This window comes from Muntiacus reevesi, chromosome 2, assembly GCF_963930625.1.
Source record: "Muntiacus reevesi chromosome 2, mMunRee1.1, whole genome shotgun sequence".
Classification (NCBI taxonomy): Eukaryota; Metazoa; Chordata; class Mammalia; order Artiodactyla; family Cervidae; genus Muntiacus; species Muntiacus reevesi.
The window spans coordinates 133,421,759-133,438,074 of NC_089250.1; the positions used below are offsets into that span (position 1 = coordinate 133,421,759).

The following is a 16,316-nucleotide window of genomic DNA, read 5'->3' on the forward strand; positions in this document are numbered from 1 at the left end:
CTCCAGTATTCTTGTCTGGAGAATTCCTTGGACAGAGGAGTCTGGCAGGCTACTGTCCACGGGGTTGTGAAGAGTCAGACATGGCTGAGTGACTAACACAGAATCTTTCTGGGGATAGGAGACAAACACCTGATCCCCAATGAGTACTCACATGTAGTACGTAACAAGCATATAAAAAAATCAATAAAAGCTAGTTCTCATATTTGGATCAAATTTCATATTTATCTTACCAATATTTTAATACAAATAAGATACCCTCTGGGTCATGGCATATTTATGATTTACAAATATTACATAAAAGTAATCTTTCAAGTATAAAAAAATAATCTTGGGTTTTAATGTCTGAATCCTTCCAAAAATAGCAAGAATGGGCTTAGGTCATTTTTTTTTTTTTCCTGAAGCAGGTCCCAATCTGTAAACGTGTGACTCAGAAGCTCCATCTTTCTGTGTCTGTCATTAAAGGCATGGGAGTGACCCTTTGCTTCTTTTTATCTAAATCAGATTAGGTCACTGCAGCCCACGGCCTAGGTTATGATCATTTCCTTTATCTCCAGCTGTAAACTGCACCCTTTTCTTCCTGGAAAACATGAACTATAACCCAGTGGGGAGAAGAAAGGCTGCTGGATTGACCAATTAGAAATGAGACTCCAGGGCATGTATGAGGTGTTCTGGCATCTCTCACCTGCCAGCAGCCTACACCTGCTTATCCAGTTCTGTACAGTGGTCAGTCTGAAAGGAGTGCCAGGGAGCCAATGACATGTTTGTGCGAAGGTCTCACTGGCTGTCTTGGGGGCCCCGTCTGTAAGGAGACTGTTCACTGCCTGGTTGGTCTGTATTCTATACTTTGTATTCTGGAAAATCTGGTTCTGTGTGTGCAAGGAGGTCAGGATTCTGAGCTTACACACACACACACACACACACATACACACAAAGTAAGAAAAAGATGGAAAATTAAGGGAATTAAAAATTAAGGCTCAAAAGGTCACAAAAGAAACATTGTATTAACCAGTCAGACATTTTCCTCTCATTCTTGACATGACTTGCTCCTGGCTATAAAGTAGAGCTGGCAAGATCGTAGAGCTGCTTCCACATTTCCTTGGGGGCAGTTGAGATACACAGACCTCCAGGTGGGATCCTGAACCCAGAAGGATCCTGGTGTTGGGTGTAATACCTTGAGGGCATAGAGAGTGAAAGTCAAAGCTATATCAGTTTGGAGAGGATCGTGCCCCCTCCCAGGCCCCTCTTTGCTGAGATTTGATTTTTGCCGCACCTCCTCTGGGAACATCAGGAATTGCTCAGATGGTTCCTGAAGCTACTTGTTAGCTGTTCCACGGTACCAGGGTTGGTCTCCGTGTGCTCATTGTAAATATATGGTCCTGATACCCCTCCTGTGCCTGATTCCCCCACACTGTTGTTACGTGAGGATGAACAGAGGGAGGACTCTTTACTCTTTAAAAGGTCCATTCAAAGAGGAAATATGGTTGTGTCTTTGGAACCTACAGTCCAGAGACAAAGGCAAGAAAACAGGAGCTCTAAAACAAAAAGAACTTTCAAGAGGTATCTTACAGGCTAAATGTATCGCAAGGCTGTAGTTTAGATGTTATCAAGCTTCAGGAATATGGGTTCTTCTGGGAGCAGAGAATAGGGAGCAGGTGGGGATTAAATCAGGCATTCCTGATGAATGTTTTTGATTAGTTGTAGACCACTCTGAGTGCTTCCCTGGTAGCTCAGCTGGTGAAGAGTCCCATCTGCAGTGCAGGAGACTCTGGTTCAATTCCTGGGTCAGGAAGATCCCCTGGAGAAGGGATAGGCTACCCACACCAGTATTCTTGGGCTTCCCTGATGGCTCAGATGGTAAAGATTCTGCCTGCAGTGTGGGAGACCTGGTTCGATCCCTGAGTCAGGAAGGGCATAGAGGAGGGAATGGCAGCCCACTCCAGTATTCTTGCCTGGAGAATCCCCATGGACAGAGGAGCCCAGGGGCTACAGTGTATGGGGTCACAAAGAGGCAGACACAACTGAGCGATTAAGTACAGCAGAGTACAGACCACTCTGAATTGATTGGAGTGGTGAGGAGCATGGTTGTGAATGAAGGAAGTGAGCCTGGGAGGGTCCAATGGAGGATGACTAGCAAGTAGATAATGAAGTTGGGACTCACACCCAAGCTGAAGCCAAAGGCTGTCTTTGCACTATCTGCTCCTGGAGCCTCAACTTAAAAAAAACAAAAATTATTTAGACTGTGCTGAGTCTTAGTTACAGAACCATCCTAGTTCCCCAATCAGGGATCAAACCCAGGCCCCCTGCATTGAGAGTGCAGATTCTTAGCCACTGAACTGCCAGGAAGTCCCAGAGCCTCCACTTTGAAAAGGGACTTTATATTTTATTATTTGTGTATGATGTCAAATCCCTTCCCTGTGCCTTTGGCATCCTCTGGGGTGTCCTGTTTCTGTATATTTCTGATCCTCCAAACAGCAATGTTTATCTTATCTCTAGCACTCAAAGTCACCTTCAGTCTGTCTTCCCGTTGTAAGTGCTGAAGTGTGAGGATCTGGAGAAGACAGCATCTCCAGCATCATGCCAACTCTCCTGTCATTCATGTTACATGGATCACTTCCTTCCGTTAAGGACTATTTGCTTATTATTATGGCACTTAATTTGTCTTTCCTTCTGCTGGAAATGGAAGAAATACTAGACATCGTATTGGCTTGATCCACTGCAGTCAGCAGTGTCTGTACCCCACAAGGCGCCATCACCTCTCCCCTCCTCCCTTGCTCCCCATAGTCCATTTTCAATAGCACACCCCAAGGTCACTTTTTAAATTATACTGCCATAGATGTCCCTCATTTGCCCATAGCCCTAAATAGTTTCCCCTTTAACTCTGAGTAAAAGTGAAAGTCTGTATGGTGACCCTGTGGTGACCTCTTACTTCCCTTGCCTCCCTGGTTTCATGTCCCACCACAACTCTCCTCTCCACTCATCCTGCTGCTCTTGCTTTTTCTCAAACACACAAAAAGACGAGTTGCCGTTTTAGGGCATCTGCACTGGCTCTTTCCTAATCCTCATCTTCTTTAAGTCCCTGCTTCAAAAAGTGGTGTGTGTGTGTGTGTGTGTGTGTGTGTGTGTGTGTGTACGCACATGCATGCTCAGTCGTGTCCAGCTCTTTGTGACCCCATGGACTGTAGCCCACCAGGCTCCTCTGTCCATGGGATTCTCCAGGCAAACATACTGGAGTGGGTTGTCACTTCCTTCTCCAGGGGATCTTCCCAACTCATGGATCAAACCCACGTCTCCTGTATCTCCTGCATTGGCAGGTGGGTTTTCTACCACTGAGCCACCTGGGAAACCCTTGAAAGTGATACCTATCTTGAAAACGCCATTTATTACCTGCTGCCCGAGAGACGCCCTCTGCAGCATTCCTGATTTTCTTACTTTTTTTCAATAACACGTATTACCTTCCAGCCTCTATACAGTTTATTTATTGAACAAGTTTATTCTCTGTATGTTCGCTCCACAAGGGCAGAAATCTTTGCCAGTTTTGTTCACTGATGACCTCCACATACCTAGAACAATGCCTGGCACATTCTAGATGTTGAGTCCTGTTTGTTGAATAAATATAGGATTGAATTAATAAATTGACTATTAAGAAAGTTAAATGAGCCACCTGTAAGTTCTTAAAGGCTGGTTAGAGCCTTTGGAAGATACATTTTAACACAGATCTACAGCCAAATATTTACTAAGCTTTTGTTATATTCCTGGGAATGTGATGGGAAGTGTACTGTATACTTTAAGGGAATTACATTTTCGTTTGTTCGACAAACTCTGTGTGTGTGTGTGTGTGTGTGTGTGTGTGTGTGTGTGTAGGGCTTCCCAGGTGGTTTAGTGGATAAAGAATCCACCTGCAATGCAGAAGATGTAGGTTCAATATCTGGGTGGGGAAGATTCCCTGTAGGAGGGCTTGACAACCCATTCCAGTAATCTTGCCCGGAGAATCCAATGGACAGAGGAGCCTGGCAGGCTATAGTTCATGGGGTCACAAAGAGTTAGACATGACTGAAGCAACTGAGCATACATGCATGTGTGTGTGTATATATATATGTATATATGTTTATGTGAGTCTATATATGTACCTTATTATGTAGGAAGCACTGTTAGAAACTTAGGTTAGAAGACAAATAATAACAAATAAGTGTTCCAAGTATCAGGCTCAGCAGAGCCAGATTCTCTGATTTTTTTTTTTAAGAGAAGCTTTAATCTGAATTTTTGTATGAAATCTCTCAGTTTTTAAATGTTGATAACTAAAGTAGAATTTCTAAATTTACTGTGACAACAAAATTAAATATTTGTCACCACCATATGTTGCCTTTGGGCTTTGCTTATAATATCTGCTAGTTTGAAGGATAACAGTATCAATTCAGAAGCAGTCTGAAACTTTTAGATGATAAGTGGATCTTAGAGGATGGGCAGGATTTAGGTGTGCTGTGAGGAGGAAAGAGGGAAGGAGTATTTTTCTGTGGCTTCTGGTACCTGGAGCAAAAGTGTGGAGGCAGGACAGGCAGAGTGCTGACACCAGGGTTGGGGAAGGGTGATGGAGGAGGTATATTCTTAGCAGTAATGGCAGTAGTCTCCCTTGGGTTATACTGAACTGTCCTTTTTAGGTTAAACTTACTGCATTTGTCAGTATACAGATCTAAACAAAGTATTAGGTAAGACAGAAACTTATCTGTCATAATGGTCTGAGTGTAAGCAAACTAGAGTGCTCCTTTTCTTAGTTCGCTAAGGCTCATTCTCAGCCAAAGATGGCTCAGCTGCAGGTTAGCATTCCAGCCGGTGGGAAGGGAAGGGAAGGATGGGTGAAGGCCATGACCCTTTCTTTAAAGGCAGGATCCAGACTTTAATCACAGTACTTGTGGTCACACCCCATTGGCCAGAACACGGCCACATCTGATTCTAAGAAAGCCAAGAAAGGTAGGTTTTTACCCTGGTGGTTATAAAAAAGTTACATTTTAATAGTAGAAAAAGAGAATGGGTATTGCAGATTATATAGCCATCCATCACATTTGCTCTTGTGAGGTAAGGTATCTCTTATTATGTCCTCAATTTTCTAATTGTTTTAGTAAGACTTCAGTGGTAGAAATGGAAGGTAATCCTTTTTAAAAAAAAAAAAAATAGAATTATATTTCTTTATTTATTTTTGGCTGTGCTGGGTCTTTGCTGCTGTACGGAGTTTTCCCTAGTTGCAGCAAGCAGGGGCTACTCTCCAGTTGTCATCTGCAGGCTTGTCATTGCAGTGGCTTCTCTTGTTGCAGAGCACGGGCTTTGGGGTGCTAGGGCTTCAGTAGTTGCAGCTCCCAGACTCTAGAGCACAGGCTCAATACTTGTGGTGCAGGGGCTCAGTCGCTTCACTGTAGATGAAATCTTCCAGGACCAGGGATCAAGCCTGTGTCTTCAACATTGGCAGGCAGATTCTCTACCACTGAGCCACCAAGGAAGCCCCAGAAGGTGATCCTTGACAATCATTTTTTCATCTTTTAGATTCTTATAGCCAACTGTATTTCTGGTTAAATCAAAGTAGCTATCAAAGTAGCTTGGTGAGGTTTGTTTTTGTTTGTTTGTTTGTTTGCATAAAAGGTCTAGAGCAGCTGGTTTTCAATTTTTTTTGTTGTTGTTGTTCTTGGGACCCCTTTGCACTCTTAAAAATTACTAAGAATCCTGAAAAGATTTGTAGCGGTAGAGGTTTAACTATTGGTTTTCATCTATAGCAACTCAATAAATTCTGGTGTTTAAGATGTATTGAATTAAGCATTTTATACATCTAGAAGCTCATTATGGAAAGCTTTGATTTCTGTGCACACTTATCATTGGTTTTGGCCAGCCAGCCCTGCATCTACCTTTTCTCACTTGGCAGGTCCTGCTCTGCCTCCTATGGAAGAGTGAAGCACTAGATATTTGCACTTTCAACCACCTTCACAGCCTGGCTGCAGGCATGTGACCTAGGTTCTGCCGGTCAGATGCACTTCCATCTCATATTTTGAAATAGAAACCAGTGACATGAGAATGTGTGTTGCAGCTCCCCAGGTGGTTTCCAGGACAGCAGCTGGTGTTGGCAGTGGAAGCCATCAGCGACAGGCAGCAGGCCACAGCTGCTGTGTGATTTGGGGTGATGTTCCCAGATATGTAGCCTCCAAGCCCAGTTTCTCCAGCCCTCTTGGAAATTTGTGATCCTTCCATTATCGTTCTATGGGTTCTTTGCTTGAAACTGAGAATCCTGCTTGATCCATTCTCAGATGCAGTGTCTTTCAAAGCATTGCTTGGAAGTCTCACGAATCAGAATCAGCTGGGCCACATCCTAACAATCCGTGCCTGTCGGTGGACTTGAAACTAGTGGATCCAGAATCCTTTTGAGTTCCAGGAATCTGAATTTCACTTATTTTATTTTTTCTTCTTTGGTCATGCCAAAGAAGCTTCCTTAGTGGTAAAGAGTCTGCCTGCAATGCAGGAGATCCAGGTTTGATCCCTGAGTTGGGAAGATCCCCTGGAGAAGGAAGTGGCAACCCACTTTAGTATTCTCGCCTGGAAAATCCCGTGGATGGAGGAGCCTGGTGGGCTACAGCCATGGGGTCACAAAGAGTCAGAGGCAACTGAGTAACTAACACTTTCTTTGTTTGACCACGCCACCTGGCATGTGGGATCTTAGTTCCCCGACCAAGGATCAAACCCACCCCCATCCCTGCTACATTTGAGCACAGAGTCTTAACCACTGGACCACCAGGGAAGTCCCAGCAACCTGCATTTTAAACATCTTGGGTTTATATGATTTTAGAACTGCTCTCCTAATGTTTCCAACTTTTTAAATTATTTGTACTCTGTTTAAAGATCTGAGTAAGCCCTCAGAGAATTCACTCTCTGTTTTTAGGAGATTCTAATCAATGAGTAACTAGTATTCCCTGTCCTCTTCTCTCTCCATCCAGCCTCAAATTCTCCCTAAGCCTCTTTGTTCTGTCTCTTCAACTCTTTTAATGTCTTTTTTTCCCCCTGGTTTATTCTCCCAGAGAAGTAGTAATTCCCCCAATGGGATTGCCTGTGTTCAGTGGTTCCAGGATTGATTTGGATTTTAACACTATACCGTGACTGGGGCTTCCTGCAGGTCATTTCTTTCTTGGGCATTTCTGCAGCCTGCTGGTCCTGTAGATGTTTACTGCAAGGATCACTGGAGAGAATGAAGGGGAGAGATCGGAACATACTGAGTGACTTTCCTTGGAAAACTTTTCATTCATGGATTCAGGCCAGAAAATAGCACAAAAGGATTGAATAATGTACCTCTGAAGTGTCTAGTATCAGAGAAGGTTATAACTTGAAAGAAGCTTAGTGCCCTCATTTCATGAATGAGGAACTGAGGAGAAGTTATGTGTCCCACATCATGTAATTGATTAGTGGAGTTTAAAAACCAAAATACATTTAGAAATGGGAAGTGATAATGCAGTGCTTGGTCTAAACTAGCATACAAAGGAAGGAGACTAGCATTTATTGAGTGAGTATTTGAACTTGGGTACATTCACTTAACATCTTGAAGTCTCAGCTTTGTCAATTGCAAAATCAAGATTCTAATAAGAGCAAACATTGATATGATATTGACTGTGTGCTGGGAACTGTTCTAAGCACTTTATATGCTAAGTCATTTAATCCTTACCACATCAACATGACTTAGGTGCCATTATTTTTTCCTTTTATTCAGATGTACAGAAAGCTATATATTTACCTGCAGTCACCCTGATAAAATATTCTGTTTTCTATTGCTGCATTACAAATCACCCCAAGCTTCATGTGTCAAGACAACATATATTTATTATCTCACAGTTTCATGGAGTCAGGAGCCTAAGCAGCCTAGGCATAACTAGGTCCACTGCTCGAGGTCTCACAAGGCAGCATGGAGGTGTTGACCAAGGTAAGGATCAAATCTGAGGCTTGAGGTCTTATTCTAAGTGCACGTCATTCTTGGCAGCATCATCTCCCTGTAGCTATGGAATTCATGATGACTGAATCTTCAAGGTCAGCAGAAGAATGTCTTTTTCTTTGAAAGGTCTCCCACTCTGGATTATCTCCCTTCTGATGAACTTAACGTCAAATGTTTAGGGGCCTTAATATATCTGCAAAAATCTGTTCATCTTTGCCATATCACAGGACATAAACATGGGAGTAATGGTCCATCACCTATGCCATGTTTTGCTGAGGTTAAAAGCTAGTTACAGGTCTTCACTACACTCAAGGGGAGGTGATTATATAAACTTGTGGACCCCAAGGGGTGGGTATCACAGCGCCATCTTAGAATTCCACCTACCATAGCCAGGAAGACTTAGGTGAAGCCCAGACTTGCTCCAGGTCTAAGAGTCCATGCTTTCAGTCACAATGACCTTCTTTCTCCTTCTAAAGCAAGTAAACCCACTTTATAACCTTGCATGGTGTTCTAAGAAAGATAACACCCAGCAGATTCTTACTGGGTACTAGGCAAGAATTAAATCTCTTCATACCTCCTGTTTTCAAAGTCTGCTTCAAGAAACCTTATAACCACCTGCAGTTTTGTATTTTCAGGAAGAAATTTCCAGTAGTCTCAGATTATATAACTTATTGCAATTGGTTCATATTTTTTCTCAGGCAGAAATAACCCTGGGGTTGGGAATGTGAGACCTGAGTTCTCAAGAAATAACCCTAGCTCTGCTTTTTTTGCCTTTGAAACAGATGAAGTGATTGAGAAGAAACAGTGAACATCGTCATCTTGTAGACAGGACAACATGGATCAGCCGTTAACTGTGAACTCCCTGGTAAGTGGCACCAACTGGTATTTTACATGTGGTTCGAAAACCCAAAAAGAAGAACAGAAACACACCAAATGTGAAATGAGTCACAACTGCTTCAAGAAGTTAAACACTTGCCGTTTTCATCCACCTGTGTGGTCCTCTCCTTTGAGGAAGTGACTAATAAAACCATCTTTGCTACAATTAAAAATAATTCTTTTTCTTTTTCCATGAAAGTATGAAATTTTAATTCTCTGGTTTGGTTCCAGGAGTGTAGTTCTTTAGCACAACAGCAGAGAGAATTTCAGAGATGACATTGTAACAGGTACTTCAACTGTTCTGTGCCTCAGTGTTTTCACAGATGAAAAATTAGAGGTTTACCTTGTGTAGTAATAGCTAAGGAAGCATTTTATGTTTAACACCGAGATGCAGCTTTGGGATCCTTGTGTAAATGTGCAAATACCTGAAACCCTTGTCCTTTTCATCTCTTCCCCGTACAGCCAACATAGTACACACCTTCTTGAGCTACATCTTAGGAGAAATAATGTGCTAGAGAGGAAGTAACAGGGGCCTAGGGGTCCCATGGGCTTATTGTGTGTCCCAGATCACTCTCTGAATGTGAATATAGCAACATTATATAATCTCCATGGCCCAGTTTTGTACTTTGCGCCTTAATGATTTTTGGAAACCATAGTTTTAATGTTACCAGCCCATCACTGGGGCTTGATAAATAAAGGTTGTCGTTACCATCCACCTTCTCCTGATGACCCTCCCAAACCCACTCACTAAACTTGTCCCCTTCGGGGCAGCAATGTACCGAATACCCTATCACACAAAGATTAGCACCAGAACACAGATGGCCTAGTGCTTGCTCTGAAATAGGGTAGTGTTTTTGAAAAAGGCCTTCCCAGTTGCTCAGTCGCTTTTGTGAGTATGTCTGAGGGGCAGAAAGTTGTAGGGACTTTTCATTTTCTGACACTGTATTGTCAAGACTGCCACATTTCCACCTCCGCAGAAGGAGGCATTTTCCTGGAGTTCCTCATGTGTTTTTCTAATACATTATGTGAAAATAATTAAAATATTAGTGGACCTGTCAATGTAAAAAATGAACACTAAGGCTTTGTCATCTGGAAAATTTTATTTACATCCAAGAAGTTCATGTTCAAGTGAAAAATTATCGATTGATGTAGAGTTTAGGCTATTTCCCAGTTTACCTCTGATATCAGTTTTAAACAAGTAGAGTAGCACCATTTCCATAGATGAAAAATAAATATTTTTTTCTTCAGGTAAAAAGATAGTCTAATTATAATCACATTGTTTCCTTTCTCTCTTCCTCCTTTATTTGATATATTTATTGGTTATCATTTGTGTTACAGGGAATATACTATATTCTAGAGCACAAAGATGAATGTAAAATGATTCCTTTCCTTCAAAGAGCTTATAAGGAGTCAAAAATACTTGTAAACAAATAATTATAGCCCAGCATAGACTGCATGGTAAAAAAAATGGACAAGTTACTTTTGTGCATACAGGAGGCTGGAAGTCTGCCCTAATTTTCCTAGATTTTTTTTCTGATGTCACTGAAGCATTAATCTGTGGTCATATAACAGCATTCTTGGAACACAGTCAGCATTATTTGGTTACATGAGGTTTATGCTGTTTCCTCACCCGCAGAGCTAAGAAGCTGCCACAGAGACTGTGTCCCTCAGAGCCTAAGAGATGTGCTATATGGCCTTGAATAGAAAAAAAAAAAATTGTTGACTTTTTCACCTTTCAGAAGCACTGACTTTTTATTGAATAATTATCCTGAACTTATATGTTCTGTGTTTTTCCAAATGTGTATGTGTTTTTATTTATAAAATACAAATGTATTAACATCACAGACCCTTTTTCAGTAATTATTATCATTATTTTCTTAGCCAGGGATGAATTAACAGTGTAATTATGTTGGGGGTAGAGGGGGGAAGGAGGGAAATGGTGTGTCCATATGCTGAAAAAGGCTTCTTCAGGACTTATTGGTGGGGTTTTATTCACTTAGTAAAGATGCAAAGAGGCCCGGAAAGTTTCTTATTAAACTAGATGTATTCTGGAATAGAATTGAATACATACAGTAACTTTGGATCCAAAACATGTCTTGGAGACCCTTCCAGTATAGTGATATGATCTCTGTCCTGGCAGGAAGCCATCGCTTGGCTTACTTTCGTAAGGATATAATGGTCAATGATATTTTACCTAAAATGACCTAAAACATTCGCATACCCAGGAACTGCCACTGAACTGTAGCTGAAACCTACAAGAGATCTTAGTCCAAAAGAGTATATGTTTACCCTGCAGATATGTGGTTTTTTGGTGTGCAGACCACATGTTTAAGCAAAAAGACTTCACTTTTATCTTGTTATTAACTCATTTAAAAAAAAGCTTTCCTTAGGTACTGATGTCAGATATTTAGTACAAAAAATACATCTATAATTTCAGTCTGTTCATTTCTTCTTATAACCAGAGATTCAAATTTGGCTCTGCAGAGAAAGTTAGCTGCGATGCCAGACCACACGGATGTCTCCCTCACTCCGGAAGAACGAGTCCGTGCCCTAAGCAAGCTGGGAGGAAACATCACCATCAACGAAGATATCACTCCACGCCGCTACTTTAGATCCGGAGTAGAAATGGAGAGGATGGCGTCTGTGTATTTGGAAGAAGGAAACCTGGAAAGTGCATTTGTCCTTTATAATAAATTTATAACGTAAGTATTTTATCTTGGAGATCTTTGAAATGAGAACATTGGGAACAAATATTTACATGCTATTTTGATGAGACAGCTTCGATGCCAGGCATGTATTTATACTCAGATCAAATTTACAATCTCCAGAAGCAGCAGAGGGCCAGGTTTTTAAGTTACAAAGTCATTACTCAAAGGTGTCCCAATATCATCTCTGAGGCTTAGGGGTGGAAGATCAGAGGTAAAGTGAGGTGCAGGGATGTATATCCATAGGCCAGCACTCAGTAACCTAAGTGCCCCCTGCTCTCTCTTCACAAAATTTCTTGTTCCCTGTCATTCTCCCTTCACAAGAATGTGAGCCTTTGAGAGCAGACATCTTATTGTGGCTCTATCTAGAGCATCTGAAACGTGCCATTAACATTCTCGAAATTTAATTTGATGAGTTGAGACCAGGGGTAAATTGATGATCCTAGGAAGGAACTTTTGGGGGGACAGAGTGTAGTAGTTGCTTTAACATTGTAGTCAGTATTCCTTAAAGCAATTATTTAGCTGTGTAAGAATTGTTATGTATAAAAGATCTTCCAATATATTGAAAGTGGCAACATCAAAATCGTCATGAAGAAATGTCACACTTCACATTAGATAGATATTTGTTAATAACGTATCCTCATTTGAACTAAAAAGACGGGATTTGGACTTTCTATACCAATTTGCCATCTTACTGATTGTGAAGATCTCCTGTTACCAAAAGTGATCTCATCAGAGCCAAAGCCCTTATTTTTATTTCCACTGAAAATCACTCATTGATTGGTTGTATTCATTTACTTGGGGATTTAATCTGAGAACATGCAAGAAGTTGAAAAGATTAACTTTTTTAAAATTCGTTTTTGGCTGCGATGGATGTTTGGTGTTTTGTGCAGGCTTTGTAGCCATTGGAGGCTACTCTCTAGTTGTGGTGCTGGGGGGCTTCTCACTGAGGTGACTTCTCTTGTTGTGGAGTACAGACTCTAAGCACAGGGGCTTCAGTAGTTGCTGCTCTCAGGCCATAAAGCCCTAGCTTAGTAGTTGTGGTACACAAGCTTAGTTGCTCCTCAGCATGTCGGATCTTCTCGGACCAGGGATCAAACCTGTGTCCTCTGCGTGGGCAAGCAGATTCTTATCTACTGCACCACCAGGGAAGTCCAAGATCAACTGTTTTAAATGCTGCATCCATGACTCTACCATGGGTGAAATAAAAGGCAATTAGTATGGTATGCAGAGTCAGACACGACTGAGCAACTTCACTTTCATGCATTGGAGAAGGAAATGGCAACCCACTCCAGTGTTCTTGCCTGGAGAATCCCAGGGATGCGGAAGCCTGGTGGACTGCTGTCTATGGGGTCGCACAGAGTCGGACACGACTGAAGCGACTTAGCAGCAGCCGCGCCAGTATGGTATGCAAAGTGGTCTCTTCATTTTATTCACGTTAATTAACTTATTGGAAATTTAGAGAATGGTTGGCAACATTCATTTTAACTGGGAAAAATCAGAGACTTTCGAGAAGGTTAAGAAGTAACTATGAAATTGGATGTTATCAACTGTCATCGATAGCACACATTTTCCATTTTAGTTTCTGAAGTGTAAGTTACTAATTGATAATATTTTTTTCACCTTCTGAGTTTTACACACATGCATAAGTGTGGTAAAGGGCCACTATACTATCTGAAGGCTTCTCATTGGCACCAGTGGTAAAGAGTCCGCCTGCCAATGCAGGAGACCCAACAGACCCTGGGACGGGAAGATCCTCTGGAGTTGGAAATGGCAACCCACTCCAGTATTCTTGCCTGGAAAATTCCATGGACAGAGGAGGCTGGTGGGCTACATACAGTCCATGGGGTCACAAAGAATTGTTCATGACTGAGCGACTGAGCACACACATATACTCTCTGAGTTACTGTATTTGAATTCTCTCCCATCACTAATGATATGATCATTGGTTCAGTTATCCTCTGTGAGTTCAATTTCTCATCTGCATAAATTAAAGGCTTATTATAGATGAAAATCTGAGGTCTCTTCAACTCTGCATATCAGTGACTTTATTCTACATATAAAAGACTTAGGCAACCGACACCTTATGTAGTTTATTTAAGCTTTAATTTTCTCATTTGAGAAATAAGATTTATAATACCATGCCTATGCATTCAGTAGATGAGATGTGAGTGTATATGATTTGTAAACAACAGAACATCAATAATTATAAATGAAAGTTGCTCATCCATGTCCAACTCTTTGCAACCCCATGGACTGGAACCTGCGAGGCTCCTCTGTCCATGGGATTCTCCAGGCAAGAATCCTGGAGTGGATTGCCATTCCATTCTCCAGGGAATCTTCCTGACCCAAGGATCAAACCCAAGACTTCTGCATTGCAGGCAGATTCCTTATCTTCTGATTCCTTACCTTACCGTCTGAGCCACCCACCCATGGGTGTAGATATTCTTAGTGGTCACAAACTCCTATTCTCCTTTCCGTAAAGGAGACCTAGCCATTCTGCAGTTAGGAAGATATAAGGAGCTCTGGCTAATGAAATGTGGAGGAAAATTACATGTATCAGTTTCAACCTGAAACAATCAGAAGTCCTTAGTGATTCTCCAGTCCCTTTTCTTTCCCTGACCTATGTTTCAAACAAAGCAACTATAAGATACCAGGGTCTCCATTGGTTTCCATCCTGCATCCGCTTGGGTTCCCACGTATCTGAACCGTCTCAGAAACCCCAGCTTGTACTGGTACCAACCATGCCTGGGAAATAAACATTTGTTATTCTCGGACCCTTAGCTTTTGAGGTTCGTCAGTTACTGCAGTATTGCCTAGCCTCTTTCAGCCAATAAAAAACTAAGTAGTTAATTGAAACAAGTCTGTGGTAAATCAATAATTAAACAATTTCAGAGGAAGGAAGAAGGTGCTACTATGTTAATCAAAATTAGTATTTGCTCTAAGGGTCATTTGTTCATTTAACAAATATTTATTGGGCATTTATTATGATGAGGTGGACACTATTCTACAGGCTGAGGATACATCAGTAAGAGGTAAAAAAAAAAAACAGAATTTCATGCCTTTGTAGAAGCAAAATCTTAACTTTACCTGGAAACAATGAACCTGGTTTGCTGTAAGGATTTCCCTTCATTTTTACTGTCTGTCCCTTGTTCCTGAAAAGGTGATGAAGAATAATTAACTATTAATTAGCACCTCCTAATCCACTAAGGATTCTGGCTGACATTTATCTGAGTTATGAATTTTCATATATGAGTTTTTAATACACATATATCTACCATGCCGGGCTTCCCTGGTGGCTCAGCTGGTAAAGAATCCTCCTGCAATGTGGGAAACCTGGGTTCGATCCCTGGGTTGGGAAGATGCCCTGGAGAAGGGAACAGCCACCCACTCCAGTATTCTGGCCTGGAGAATTCCATGGACTATTCCATGGGGTCACAAAGAGTTGGACACGACTGAGTGACTTTCACACTATGGCACTGGTGATTCATCAGTGGTCCTTTGAGTCTGTTTCTGTGAGAAGGTATTTTTATCCGTCTTTCCAAACTCTTACATTTTCATGTGGTATCCAGCATTGCCAGCACTATACACAAGTAGAATGGTACGCTAGTGGAGTTAAGTGCTCAAGACCTGAGAAAAACTAAAGTGATGTGATCTGTTGGGGAGCATCCTGAATTTAACCCTCTTAACCTCAGTGCTTAGTTTGCTGAGCTTAACTCCTCCGTAATGCCAAAATCATATTTATACCAACCTTTGATGGCAGATGGAAAGAATATAGGTTAAATAAAAAGGAAAATGGCAACCCACTCCAGTATTCTTGGCTGGAAAATCCCATGAAGGAAGAGCCTGGCAGGCTACAGTCCATAGCATCACAAAGAGTTGGACACGACTGGGCTCACATAAATAATGTTGTTAACCATGTCCTTTTGAAAAGGAGGTTCATTCTTATATTAGAAACCATCACTGAGCTTTTTCTGTCATGTAACTCTAAGGATGTGTTTTCTCTTTCTCCAGTTTGTTTGTAGAAAAGCTTCCCAACCATCGAGATTACCAGCAATGTGCAGTACCCGAAAAGCAAGATATTATGAAGGTATTGAGTGATCAATTCTCCCTGGAAGTTCAACTTCCCCAAGTATCCATTATTGATTCATCCCTTTCCTTTCCTCCTCTGTCTAATCCTCTCGAGAGTTTCAGTGCAAAAAAAAAAAAGAAATCATTCCATTAGCTATGATATTTCGATCTCTTCTTAGACCTTTAGTCATCATTACTGTGGGATGTCTACTTAAAACTGGGAGAAGAAAAGAAAAAAATCAAGAATGCACTTGATCTTACGATATGAAGAAGGTATTATTTTATGATTGCTCTCAGAGATTGAGAGAATAGTTGTCTATTTCCCCATACCTATTTAAGACAATCATTTTGGCTGGTTTTGGTTATTCCATGCAATTCTCAACTCAATACCTATTTGAAAATCAGTGTTGATTATCAAGGCAGTAACAAAGTTCTAATCATTTTCTTCTTATAGTACTCACCTCTTAGACAATGAAGTGTTTAGTGAGTGACCTGAAATATTCCAAAGGAAAAGGAAGGCTATTGAAGTGTATTTATTTAGCATCAATATTTGCTACATATATAGTTTCAAATATCTTTAGCTGAGAATATATCCTCTTAGATAACATTTAAGCAATGTTTTCCATTTATTTGTCTTAAGTAGTTTGGGTTGATTTTATATGATGGAGATAATGTACACAAAGTCAATCACAACATGAAATTTTAAATTACTC

At 41.1% G+C, this 16,316-nt stretch overlaps 1 protein-coding gene across 4 annotated transcripts in view; it reads left to right on the forward strand.

The window, feature by feature from the left end:
- STAMBPL1 (STAM binding protein like 1) overlaps positions 1–16,316 on the forward strand; it is a 49,887-nt gene that overhangs the window by 19,511 nt on the left and 14,060 nt on the right. For 3 of the 4 annotated variants that reach the window (XM_065922855.1, XM_065922857.1, XM_065922858.1), the window contains exons 2-4: positions 8,734–8,816; positions 11,312–11,529; positions 15,547–15,622. In XM_065922855.1, coding sequence (XP_065778927.1) covers positions 8,787–8,816; positions 11,312–11,529; positions 15,547–15,622 — 324 coding nt within the window. In that variant the 5' untranslated portion in view covers positions 8,734–8,786. Of the gene's footprint in view, positions 1–8,733; positions 8,817–11,289; positions 11,530–15,546; positions 15,623–16,316 lie in introns of those variants that run through there. The other variant, XM_065922859.1, reaches the window with a different exon arrangement.